General features: G+C 40.8%; 1 protein-coding gene across 1 annotated transcript in view; it reads left to right on the forward strand.

Moving 5' to 3' along the window:
- bptf (bromodomain PHD finger transcription factor) overlaps positions 1-13,283 on the forward strand; it is a 49,439-nt gene that overhangs the window by 16,861 nt on the left and 19,295 nt on the right. Inside the window, exons 6-17 of the mRNA XM_022665033.2 lie at positions 1,398-1,574; positions 1,677-1,828; positions 2,751-3,091; positions 4,331-4,462; positions 5,336-5,465; positions 7,112-7,247; positions 7,406-7,738; positions 8,571-10,518; positions 11,426-11,550; positions 12,483-12,611; positions 12,725-12,875; positions 12,999-13,119. Of these exons, the coding sequence (XP_022520754.2) occupies positions 1,398-1,574; positions 1,677-1,828; positions 2,751-3,091; positions 4,331-4,462; positions 5,336-5,465; positions 7,112-7,247; positions 7,406-7,738; positions 8,571-10,518; positions 11,426-11,550; positions 12,483-12,611; positions 12,725-12,875; positions 12,999-13,119 (3,875 nt within the window). The remainder of the gene's footprint in view (positions 1-1,397; positions 1,575-1,676; positions 1,829-2,750; positions 3,092-4,330; positions 4,463-5,335; positions 5,466-7,111; positions 7,248-7,405; positions 7,739-8,570; positions 10,519-11,425; positions 11,551-12,482; positions 12,612-12,724; positions 12,876-12,998; positions 13,120-13,283) is intronic.

Here is a 13,283-nt window from a genome sequence, read left to right on the forward strand (position 1 = left end):
TATTTTGAGCATGTGTTCTATTCATATTGGCTGGGTGATTTTGCGATTTTGAGATTATCAAAAGAATACTTCGTCCAAAGGTCATTTTTCTTTTTAAAAAAATGTTTAGAAACAAACGACACAATTCACCACAGTTTTTCTAATATTTTAAATAGTCGCATCATCCAAGACATGCTGTAATAATGCAGAATTAAAAGCCTACACCTCTCACAATCATGCAAAATTCAAAATGCAAACATAACTCTGTATAGTTAAATTCAAGTTTCAGCAATCCAAGTTTTTGCATAAATAAAGCAACCCATTACTATACCATAGCAACTGCCTAGCAACCACAAAGATACTTCATTGCAATAGCCCTGCAGCACTGTAGGACTAGCTAGACCCTAGCGACCAACTGGGAAACCTTAGCAGCCACTTAGGAACTCCACAGCAACCACAGACCAACTCCGCAGCAAACAACTTGTATGCCATAGAAATCACTTAGCAACACCATAGCGACCGCATCTGATACCACATCAGCCACATAGCAACACCACAGAAACTACCTGGGATGCAATAACAGAGCAACATCATGGCAACCGACTAGGATACCTTAGTTGCCACTTAGGAACACCATAGCAGCCACATAGCAATACCACAGAAACCAATCTGGAATGCCATAACAGCCATGTAGCAACCACAAAGCAACATTATGGCTACTGTCCTACAGCATGGTAGCACCCAGCATCAATATACATAACATAGGCCATAGCATCCACCTGGGATACCATAACAGCCTCTTAGCATCCACAGAGCAATATCATGGCATCAGTCTTGCAGTACTGTACCCCCTATCTAGTGTCCATGTAGCAAAAGACCCTAGCAACCAACTGGGATACCTTAGTAGTCACTTAGGAACACCATAGCAGCCATATAGCAGTACCACAGAAACCAATCTGAAATGCCTTAACAGCTTTGTAGCAACCACAAAGCAGCCTTATACTTCTTTGCAGCACTGTAGTCTAGTGTCAGTATACATAGAAGAGACCATAGCAATCACTAAGTAACACCATAGCGACCACATCTAATACTACAGCAGCCACATAGAAGCACTACATAAACTACCTGGGATACCATGACAGCCACTTTGCATCCACAGAGCAACATCATGGTCTCCATCTAGTGTCCATGTAACAAGACCCTTGCAACGCACTGGAATACTTTAGTAGCCAATTAGCAACACCATAGCAACCACATCAGAGACCACGTTCACCACTTTTGAATACTGCCAGGAATACGACATATTTAGAAATATGAAAAAAGGTGTTTTCTGTAATAATTTTGGATGAAGTACTTCTTACGCAGATGCATTTGATCAGTCAGTCAGATATCTGAATGTTCTCCATTCTCCGTTCTAGATAAAAGCTCAGAGTCGGGTTGTCGAGAGCCCGTCCTCGAGAGTGAACCTCCCCAGACTGCGGATGAGAACAGCTGCAGCAGCCACTTCTCCATCTCCGACTGCCTAAGGCCACCGGAGGAGCCGGACCTCGCTGACCGCTCCTCACAGTCTTCACTCAACAGCCAGGAGGACACGGGTACGAGCAGCGACACACTGACCTAACACACTGCGTAACACGACTGTAGAACATCACACGAATGATATGAAGCTGTGTAAGTTAACATGCATGTTTGGGCAGGTGAGGGGAAAGGAAATGGAGATGGTATGAGATCTGGGTCGTCTCTGCGCATGGTGACGCGTCTGCGCAACCCTGACAGCAAACTGAGCCAGCGCAAGATCATGCAGGACAAGGACGGCAGCACACAGGACTGCAGCAAAGCACTTAATCAGGTGAGACAATACAGTACAGTGTAATTCATTTACAGGAGGTGTATAAATATTGTGTATATACAGCTCTGTGGAGAAAAAAAATCTTAAATTATTTTCTGTGATTTTACCAATTTGAAAACCTCTGGAATATAATCAAGAGGAAGATGGATGATCAGCTTGAATTTTTGCACCAGGAGTAAACCAGCATAAAGTTATCCAAAAGCAGTGTGTAAGACTGGTGGAGGAGAACATGATGCCAAGATGCATGAAAACTGTGATTAAAACCAAGGTTATTCCACCAAATATTTTTGAATATGAACTTTTTTTTTTTTTTTGCTTTATTATTTGAGGTCTAAAACTCCTGCATCATTTTTTTTATTTCAGTCATTTCTCATATATATATATATATATATATATATATATATATATATATATATATATATATATATATATATATATATATATTTTTTTTTTTCTTTCTTCAATTGACACTGGATGTTAATCACAGATTTCTCTCCTGAAAACTTTTATTTTGGTCAGTAAAGTGCTTCAATTTATTTACAGTAATATACATCTTGGATTTCCAGTATTTTAGGGAGGTTAGTGGTGCTTTAGCGCTGGTAAATCCCATCCGATAGCACCACACTGAGGAACCCTGAAGGTTCTGGTAACCCAGGGCGCTATCAGCTAGCATAATACACTCCAATATACTCACCTCTGAATGGCTCTGAAAGAGCTAGTGCTGCAGTTAGCAGCTAATGCTAATACTGCTCAGTGAAGTCTCTTTACTACTTTACTGGAAAAATTAAAGGATTTTAAGTGTGCCGTACAGTGCAAGAAATATGATAACTATAATGTACCTCAATGAATTGATATTGAATCAAGTTAGAAGTCATGTTGAGTTGAAATAATACTCATATCTATTGTTCTACTCTTCCCACAGACCACTACGCTGACTCCCTTTGGCTCTGGCAGAACCCTGGTTAATAAGAGCAGCTCGAACAGTGGTTTCTTCAAACTGGGTCAGGAGGGCAAATTCCGAGTCTACCACAACCAGTACAGCACAAACACCCTGGCTCTTAACAAGCACCAGCACCGCGAGGACCACGACAAGCGCCGCCACCTCTCCCACAAGTTCTGCATGACCACCGCCGGCGAGTTCAAGTGGAACGGCTCAGTGCACGGCTCCAAAACCCTGACCGTGTCCACGCTGAGACTGACCATTATCCAGCTGGAGAACAACGTCCCCGCTCCCTTCCTGCATCCCAACTGGGCCTCACACAGGTACACTCCTGCTGATGGGTACTAACTCTTTTAGTAAGAGATTATGGCCCTGTCCCATTTCTCATTTGTACCCCTTTCCCTTATTTTTGTTCCTTTTGTTTCTGAGTTATAAAGGAAAATAGCTAAAATCTTCCCTCTAAAGGACAGTTAATACTTCTGCGTCACGCCTACTCTGTAGCCTTTGCTTTAGCCTGACACATAACTCCCCAGAAATGTAACTAAACATCCCAGAAGTCAGTCAACATCTGCCCACACAAAACTACCTTCACGGTTTTAAATGTAGACACATGAATGGAGAAGTAGCTGCATAAGTTTCTAATACAAGGCGATATAAACTCGGAATTAAAATCTTTAATCTTCAATCTTTTAATGGAGCATGCTTTACAACTGGTACAGACAACACACTTAAAATTCAGGGTGAAAAGGGCTCCAAGTGGTCCAGCGGTCTAAAACGCTGCCACTTTGATCAGGAAATCGCCGGTTCGAATCCTGTTTATGTAGCCCTCAGAGATCACAAATGTCCTTGCTCTCTCTGGGTAGATGGCGCTCTATCCCCAAATCACTACTAGGGTGATGTCGATCAGCACAAGGCTGCGTTTGTGAGCTGATGTATCAGAACCGGGTCCTAATGAGTGGGTTGGGAAATTTGCTGTGTAAATTGGGGAGAAAATGGGAAAATAAATTGAAATAAAATAATAATAATAATAATAAAAAAAAGAGTTTCAGTCATGCATTTTATATTCTCAAAAAACTCATGTTGGTTTTCTTTCAACAAGATTATGTACAGAAACCAAAAATTATTTATAGACAATTTATTACTAATTTTTAAGTCAACGTTAAGTGTCTGCCTGTCGAGGGCTCCTTTGTTAGGTCTTTTGGCGCACACCACTATTGGCAGCACACTGCTGCTGCTGCTGCAGCTTAGTCAATCAGCTCTCTCTCATGCCCCGCCTCTAAACCCATACATCACCCAGTGCGCTTCCAGACTGCTCCTCCCATTTTATTTAATTTTTTTTAAAGCCTTTTTCAAATTTCAGCTAAGGGTCAAGTCAACAAATATCAGGGGGTTTAAACTGTAAGCCCACACTGTATTTGACATTTGTAATAACTTTTTAATTACACATTAATATTGACTGTGGTAAAATATTTCTCTTTGCCAGATATTAACTTTTTTTTTTACTATAGGTTCAGAGTAAGAGTTTTAGAGGTGATTAATTCTCCTGCCTCTTCTTTCCACAGGTCCAACTGGATAAAAGCAGTCCAGATGTGCAGCAAAGCGCGAGAATTCGCTCTGGCATTGGCCATCCTAGAGTGTGCAATCAAACCAGTGGTCATGCTCCCAATGTGGAAGGATTCTTTGGGTCACACAAGGTCAGTGAAGACAGACGTGTTATATCCTTGCTTTCAGCTGAATTATACTGTATATTATTCAGTAAATCAATTAGAGATGTCCCCAATCCACATCATTTTAGGGTTCCTGCGGGCCCTTTAAAAAGTCTGAAATTGTCTTAAATTTACTCTAAATTTGCTGTGGGTATTACATTTTCAGAGGTGCACTTAATGCCGGTGGGAAGACACAGTGGCCTTTCATAAACATCTAATCCGGGAGAGAACTAAGATTAACGGAGAGCTAGCTAACATTAGCGGCGAGTTAGCTAACATACTTACGTTAGCGGAAAGTTAGCTAATGTTACCGGGGAGTGAACTAAACGAATTATGATTTACATTTTTGGGTCTTTAAATTATATTTATTGAGGTCTTAAAATGGTCTTAAAAAGCATTACATTTGACTTTTAAAAGTCAAGAACTCTGCATTTTCAAAATATCCGAATTGGGTTGAAAACTCTCTCTCTCGCTTTCTCTGAGCTTAAATGTTCATCCATAATATCAGTAATAATTTACTGTGACATTTACTGTACCCTGATATCTGTTCCTGTCAGCATTTCATTTACTTTATGCTGTTGCAGTAACCTCTGTATATACGCTGCCGAGTAGATCCAAAGTGTACTTATGTAAATGAACGTCTGCAATTTCCAGAAATACCTTTTTTCATCCCTTAACACTTCTTTTAATGGAAACTCATGTTCTTTTAAAGCTCATGTTTAGCTAATGTCTTTGCCCCGAGCTGCGTAAAATCCTAATGTTTAAGGTCAGACAGTGCTGATTAAACAAGTCCGAGTCACCTTGTTCTTTTTTATCCCCGTTTATTTTTTACCCCCCCGTTCTCTCCTGGTCTTCCCTTAGGCTTCTTCGAATGACCTCCATGGAGCGAGAGGAGAAGGAAAAGGTGAAAAAGAGAGAGAAAAAACTGGAGGATGAAGAGACGATGCAGCAGGCCACATGGGTGAAGTACACCTTCCCCATTAAGCACCAGGTAAGCAGGAGCGTAGACCAGTATGAGCTTTCATTTCAGATTTAATTTTACTTATCTGTTTGTTTTTCCATTATTGTCAGATAGTCAAAAGGTTTTGAATAAAAGTTGTTCAATTATGCATGAAATAGTCTACGTTACAACAGTACAAAAAACACTGTACACTACATTTTACAAAAATGTGTTCCTGTTGACCCAATTTAAAATTGTATAGTTGCTCAGATTACCAAGCTTTTTGCTTAACAGAAATTTGGATGGATGGATGGATGGATAAATAGATATCTAGATGGACAAATGATATCTAGATGGATAGATAGACACCTAGATTATTAATATCTATCTAGATGGATTGATAGATCGATAGGTGGATGGTTAGATTGATATCTGGAGGGACGGACAGACGGATAAATAGATTGCTGGATATCTAGATGGATTCATGGATCAATGGATAGATTGAAATCTAGATGGATAGATAGGTTGTTAGACTAATAGATTGATAAATATCTAGATAGATTGATGGACGGCTAGACGGATGGATAGATAGATATCTAGATGGGTAGATATCTAGATGGATAGATAGATACCTAGATGGATAGATGGATATCTAGATGGATAGATAGATATCTAGATGGATAGATAGATATCTAGATGGATAGATAGATATCTAGATGGATAGATAGAAATCTAGATGGATAGATTGAAATCTAGATGGATAGATTGAAATCTAGATGGATAGATAGATACCTAGATGGATAGATAGATATCTAGATGGATAGATAGATATCTAGATGGATAGATAGATACCTAGATAGATAGATAGATATCTAGATGGATAGATTGAAATCTAGATGGATAGATAGATATCTAGATGGATAGATAGAAATCTAGATGGATAGATTGAAATCTAGATGGATTAAGGTTAATGGATCGATTAATAGATTGATGGATATCTAGATGGATTGATGGATCAATGGATGGATTGAAATCTAGATGGATAGATAGGTTGTTAGACTAATAGATTGATAGATATATAGATAGATTGATGGATTGCTAGACAGATAAATGGGTGGGTAGATAGATGGATGGATGGATGGATGGATGGATATCTAGATGGAAAGATGGATAGATAGATACCTAGATGGATAGATAGATACCTAGATGGATAGATAGATATCTAGATCGATAGATACATACCTAGATGGATAGATTGATACCTAGATGGATAGCTAGATACCTAGATGGATAGATTGATAGATATCTAGATGGACAGATAGATATCTAGTTGGATAAATTGATACCTAGATGGATAGATAGATACCTAGATGGATAGATTGATCGGTATCTAGATGGACAGAGTTGATGGATCGATTAATAGATGGATATAGATCTAGATGGATGTATTGATTGATAGATTGATAGATATCTAAATGGATGGACGGATAGATAGATAGACAGGTAGACTAATATATAGATAGGTAATTCTAAAAATGACAAATATAAAGCTAGAACGGCTGATTTGGATATATTTTAACACCCATATTTCTTTGCCCCAATTCAGATCACTGAAGACTTTATAAACTTAAAAATGTTCAGAATTGAAAATTTCAGGATGTGTATCTGATGTATGATGATGTGTCGCTGTGTGATAGGTGTGGAAACAGAAAGGGGAGGAGTACAGAGTCACAGGTTATGGTGGATGGAGCTGGGTCTCGAAAACGCATGTCTATCGCTTTCTCCCCAAACTACCTGGAAACACAAACGTCAACTACCGAAAAGCACTTGAGGGTATGATTTTTTTTTGACAAAATCATGAATTTAGGTAATTATGTAGCCTTCCCTCATAAAAAAGAGGCAGTATTTTGTACTATCCGTTTTTGACTACTTGGCACTGGAAAAAACATTATCATAAGAATAATCAAATTGTTCTCTCTTACATTTTGTAGCAGCTAAAACTGAACACGAAAATCAAGCATCCCCCTCCCCGACAAAAACGAAATCCAGCCCTTCAGAAAAGCCCAAAGTCTCCAGTTCCGTCCAGAAACCTGCAAATGAAGACAAGCACTCAAATTCTGTTAAAGAATCTGGGAAGGAAAAGTCACCTGTTGAGGAGAAAACTCTGACTGAGGAGAAACGGGAGGAAAAAGAGGAGGAAAAGATGGAGGTGGATGGAGAGGCTGTGCACAAGAGTGAAAACCTTAATAAAAAGGAATCTAACGAATCCTCTGAACCGATGGACACTAGTGCCTCCAACTCCACTGGTTCCAGTGATGAAAAAGGTAGGCATATGGGAACTGGGGGCAGCAGGAACCGAAAAATTACTAGGTTCTTCAGTGTGAACTGTGACCACTTCTGTTCATCGCTGCTGTGCAATGCCCTCCGTTCATGACGACATATGATGTGATGTTTTGACGGTTCTATAAAACTGGTTGAAATGTGATCTGGTTCGCTGACAGGCACCGCAGGCACAACTGAACTGGTTCAAGAACCAGAGTTCTTTGGTTGAAAAGCACTTTAGGACTTAGCGTACTGAAGATTTAGACACAAACAAAATCAAAGAGGTTCGGTTTTGAGTAAATGTGCAAACCTGCTTTCTGATTCGTAGTCACCAGTCCTGTGCATGTTCAGTTGCATGGTTCATGTGGCCGAACTTCGCTGGGTAGCTACAGAAGCTACAGACCTCAAATGAGGCCTATGATTGGTCCCAAGAATTTAATTAGCCCCTTGCTGTTCAATGTTGTTTCACTTCCTTGCCGTTTTTTGCACAAAGTTGAGAAAATTTCAATTCCGTTTCTTGTTTGTGGCTTATCACTTTTGCAGCCTTCTATAGAAAATGAATGTTCATCTGTTGCTCTGTCACCTGACAGTGTTTCATCAAAAATATCCATATTTGACGTCATGTAATGTTAATGTATCACAAACGAATACAACAAGAAATATTGCAATATAGATATCCTGCCCCAGCTCTATTATCAGAAGAGACGTGCACTTATCCTTGTCCGTTGCAAATGATAGGGGATCCCTAGTGATCATTTTATTTGGCTTTTTTACCTGTTATGTCATGACATGCTGACTCCTAATGGTTTAACTCAATTTTATTCCCTTTTACAGTTAACGAAAGAAGCACTTCGTCACCTTCGCTGAACGAGAAGACGTCTAAAGTAGAACCTACTGATGGTGAAATGTCCAAAGCTAGCGATGAAACTTCTGAAGCAACTTTCGATCGTGAGGTTGTGAACGTCAGCGAGGGCTTCCTGCAGCGCACAGCGTACAAGAAGAAAGTCAAAGCCTCGAAGCTGGACGGGCTTTTGGAGCGGCGAGTCAAACAGTTTACCCTGGAGGAGAGGCTGAGGCTGGAGAAGCTCAAGCAGCAGGCAGCTATCTCTAAACCATCTGCGGGGGACCAGGAGAAAGAGAAGACCACCTCATCCACGAAGCAAGAAATTCAGAGTTCCCAAGCAACTGCCTCTGATGCTCTGAAGTCTGTCCAGACGGATGAGTTAGTAGAACCAGTAATGAAGGAAAAAGACCCTGTGGTCCAAAAGCTTGAATTCGACCAAGAGGAGGAGCAACCAAAGCCTAACAATTCCTTAGAAAAGACTGATAATCTTGACGTTAGATTGGACTCTGGTCCTAAGACTGAAACGTTGGCACAAGTGGAACAAGGACAAAAAGGAGAAACAGAAGCAGAGCACAAAACGGGCAATGGAGCACCAGCACCGGCGGCTCCTGAGCTTAACGGAGGTTCACGGCAAGATGTGGAGAAAGATCTTGACTTAAAGACTGAAACTGATTGTCCCAAAATCGAGGAAACTGGAAGGAAAAGCCCAGTTGAGAATAGTTCTTCCATTGGTGAGAACGGTTTGAATGTAGATAAATCCTTGCCAGTCCATGTAAATGGAAAAGATGGTTCTGTAGCCTCTTCACCCACAAGTTTGACCAATAATATCAACTCAAAAGATGAGATGCAAACCACGGAGGATGAGACGAGACTCTTAGCACCAAAGGAACCTTTGAAATCGCTCATGAATGGGGATTTAAGTCAGGAGGGCCAGAGAGAAAAGGCTAAGGTTGATGAACCATTGGAAACGGTGATGGATAAGTCAGACTCTGAGTATCTGCCACCTCAGAAGGTAGCCAAGATAGCTGAGAACAACACAGAAGGCATTGTTGACTCAACCGTTGACTCTACTGTTGATTCTACTGTTGGTTCTACCGTTGACTCTACTCTGCCCCAGCTTACCCCAACAGAATCTAGATTAAAGCCGGATGTGCTTAGTAACAGTGCCAAGGTGCCGTCAATAGAGGCCGAGGAGGCCAAGTCGAAATCGCTCAGCCCATCGTCCGTTCCGTCTGCGGACGAGTCCAGCCTTAGCAGTGACTTTCCTGAAAACAGCAATAGTAGTAATAGTGGGATAAAGACCATAATCACGCAGGTCACCACAACAACCACAACCACAGTATCCACCACAGAGTCCCGCACTGTACCGTGTACAGCAGAAGCATCAAGCACATCATCAGTACTGGATGGTACAGCTATCAGTAACAACTCCACCTCAGCCACATCATCCTCATCATCAACATCATCATCCTCGTCATCATCAGTACCAAAGGTGGAGTCCACCACATCAGTCTCCACTCTCTCCACTACAACCACCACCACCGTCACCAAAGTCAGCAATCCCGTTCTAGGAGCCAAGGTGACCGAAGAGTCCAAGACTGTTGTAACAGCAACGCTAATGGATGCTAAATCAGGACCTTCAGGTTGCTCTGTGACCTCTATGACTGTAAGTAAGGAGTACTCCACTCGAGACAGGGTACGTCTGATGAAGTTCTCACGCTCCAAGAAGACCCGATCGGGGACGGCCCTGCCCTCTTACCGCAAGTTCGTTACCAAGAGCAGCAAGAAGAGCATCTTCGTCCTTCCTAATGACGAGCTGAAGAAGCTTGCGCGGCGAGCCGGGATCCGCGAGGTTCCCATTTTTAACTACAACGCCAAACCGGCTTTGGACATCTGGCCGTATCCGTCCCCGAGACCCACGTTTGGAATCACATGGAGGTTTGTAAACAGTCTGTCAAATGTTTTCATGATGTAACGTACTGCATTGTCAGTTCAACTTTGGGGTTCAAGAAAAGCACATAAAAAGGCATTTTTGAGAAAAAAAAAAAAAAACACTAGGGAAGATCTTAAATTGGGTGTTTGAGGTTAGGATGTGATAATAACTTTAATACATATGTAGTGAAATATATTTCCCTTATCTTGCTAGAACCTTGAACAACTTTGTTCTGTCTGGATATATAAAACAAAAAGTATATGACACAAATAGCCAAATATGTGCTGAAGTGGCAATAAAACCCCAACAACCAACCAATCAACCAACCGACCACCAACATTCATCCAATAGAACCAATAGAAGAAGTAGTTCAGCCATTACATAGTCCTCATTATGCCTGTATTTGGAAAATGTAGTGGAAAAATGTGCAGTGATAAAACATATCTACTGTTCTGAAGTCCCAAGTATGAGTATAAACAACGTTGCAAAGACTTCAAAATGATGAAATGACTTCTTAGGTCTATGCATACAGGAGAAATGTCTGTAGAAATTTGCACCTCTTGATTTAGATTACAGTTCTGCACATGTTGGCTGGATTTTCTCAGTAAGTTTTATGAGGTAGAGTCACCTGGAATTCAGGCTCTTAGTTAACAGCTGTGCTGAACTCATCAAGAGTTTGTTTTACACTTAAGTTACTACATGATTTCTAATGTGTTCCTTCGTAGTCTGGATCACTTCACTATTCATTTACAATGTAGAAAAAATAAAGATCAGTAACATTAAATGACAAGGTGTGTCCAAACTTTCGACTGGTACTGTGTTTAGTCTATTTTACTGTCTTACAGTGACTGTTCTCTAGGGTCTGTGTCTCTGCAGCTTTTGTCTAAAAGGTTCTCTGGGTGTTTCTCACAGGTACCGACTCCAAACAGTGCGGTCTTTGGCTGGAGTGAGTATGATGTTACGGTTACTCTGGGCTTGTCTCAGGTGGGACGACATGGCAGTGAAGCCTTCTCCTGCTGTGGGAACCACGCGCACAGGTGACTACATGCTCAGTGTGTATATGGTGCCCACAGATCCCTAAAATGTCTTAAAAGGTCTTTCATTGTCTAAATAAAGCTTAAAAAGGCCTTAAAGACCAAAAGGGAAGTGTTTTTTTTTTTTTTTTAATTGGTTCATAAACCCTATTTAAATTTATTTTCAGTGTATGGACAGTTTTTGTTTGTGCAAAACTGTTAAAGAATTTGTTTGTTTGAGACATTGAATTGTTAGAAAATACAAGAATTATAGGCTTAAGCCCAATCTGGATGGATTAGTTTTTCTGGGGGACGTCTGTGAAAAATATTTCACACTTTTTCTCAGTAATAAAACTCTTGCATTCAGACAGCAATAAAAAAAACAGGAGTAGCAGTGAGTTTTTTTGGCTTTCTTGGTCACATGACATCAGTCAGTAGCTCCTCCATTTACACTCGCTGTTGTTTTTACGTGGATCTCTGTCGAAACGTGCGCCCGAAGTGTAATTACGGTGCGCGGCAGTGGACAAATAACTATTTTATTAAATGCGAGGAGACTAAAATTACCGGAGGACGACAAAAACAGTAGGTAATTCTGCCTTTTCTGTCATTTTCTCAGAGGACGTCTGAGTAAAACACATATATGGTTGTTCCGAACGGGAGTAAAATCACAGAGGTCCACCATAAAAGAGAAAATTACTCCAGAACCCCCGGAGAAACTAATCTTCTCCGGATAGGGCTTTAGTGAAAAGTCTGTAAACTTCATAATGTATGCTTTTTTTTCACTGTTTTGTAATTGCAAAAGGTCTCAATTTTATTATAATAGTATTAAAATGTTAAAATGGGCTTTAACTAGATTTCTTATACCTACAGCTAACCTGTATGTTTCTAGCCTCCATATGATGCTGTATTTTGAATCACAAGCCTAATCGATTGTTATTTTTCCTTCATCATTTCAGAAACATCTGAGACAGATATCACCACCACAGAGATCATCAAGAGGAGGGATGTGGGACCTTACGGCATTCGATCGGAATACTGCATCAGAAAAATCATCTGTCCCCTGGGAGTGCCCGAGACTCCAAAAGGTAAGCTCTGCTGAGAAGATCTGAGAAGAAAAGGCGCAAAAAATCAGACTGTCAGCAGGATTTGGTTATTTTATTTGGCTGTTTAAATAATGGATCACTTTTTCTTCATTCAGAGACCCCCACGCCCCAAAGGAAAGGCCTGCGCTCCAGCGCCCTGCGGCCGAAGAAGCCTGAGCCTTCTAAGCAGACGGGTCCTGTAGTGATTGAGAGCTGGGTGCCGGAAGAAGAGCTGGAGCTCTGGGAGATACGAGCCTTTACTGAAAGGTGTGATGCTCTCTGATCTCTAACCAGAATTAAACATTTTCATTTTTACAAAATTTTTCGGATTTTCAGATATATACTTTTATTGCTGAGTTATAACTTATCTATCTTTTATTTTTCCTGCAGGGTCGAGAGGGAAAAGGCACAGGCAGCAGACCCAACTAAGGTTAGTGTGCAGAAGAAAGCTGAGGAGGTCAAGGCTCAGTTGGAAGCCCAGCTAAAGCAGCAGAGATTGGCAGCTCAGCAGGTGGGAAATTGGGCTTGTGCCCACCTGGGGACCCCTCTTAGCATGCCATAGCAAATGGGGGTACAAAAAAATCATTCTGCTTGGGCTTTTCCATGCTTTTCTAAAGCCCTGTTTGATTTACTGTAATGCATAAGGATTTATTCATTATTTCATGTTTTTAGTAG

The sequence above is a fragment of the Astyanax mexicanus genome, chromosome 19 (genome assembly GCF_023375975.1).
Source record: "Astyanax mexicanus isolate ESR-SI-001 chromosome 19, AstMex3_surface, whole genome shotgun sequence".
NCBI lineage: Eukaryota > Metazoa > Chordata > Actinopteri > Characiformes > Acestrorhamphidae > Astyanax > Astyanax mexicanus.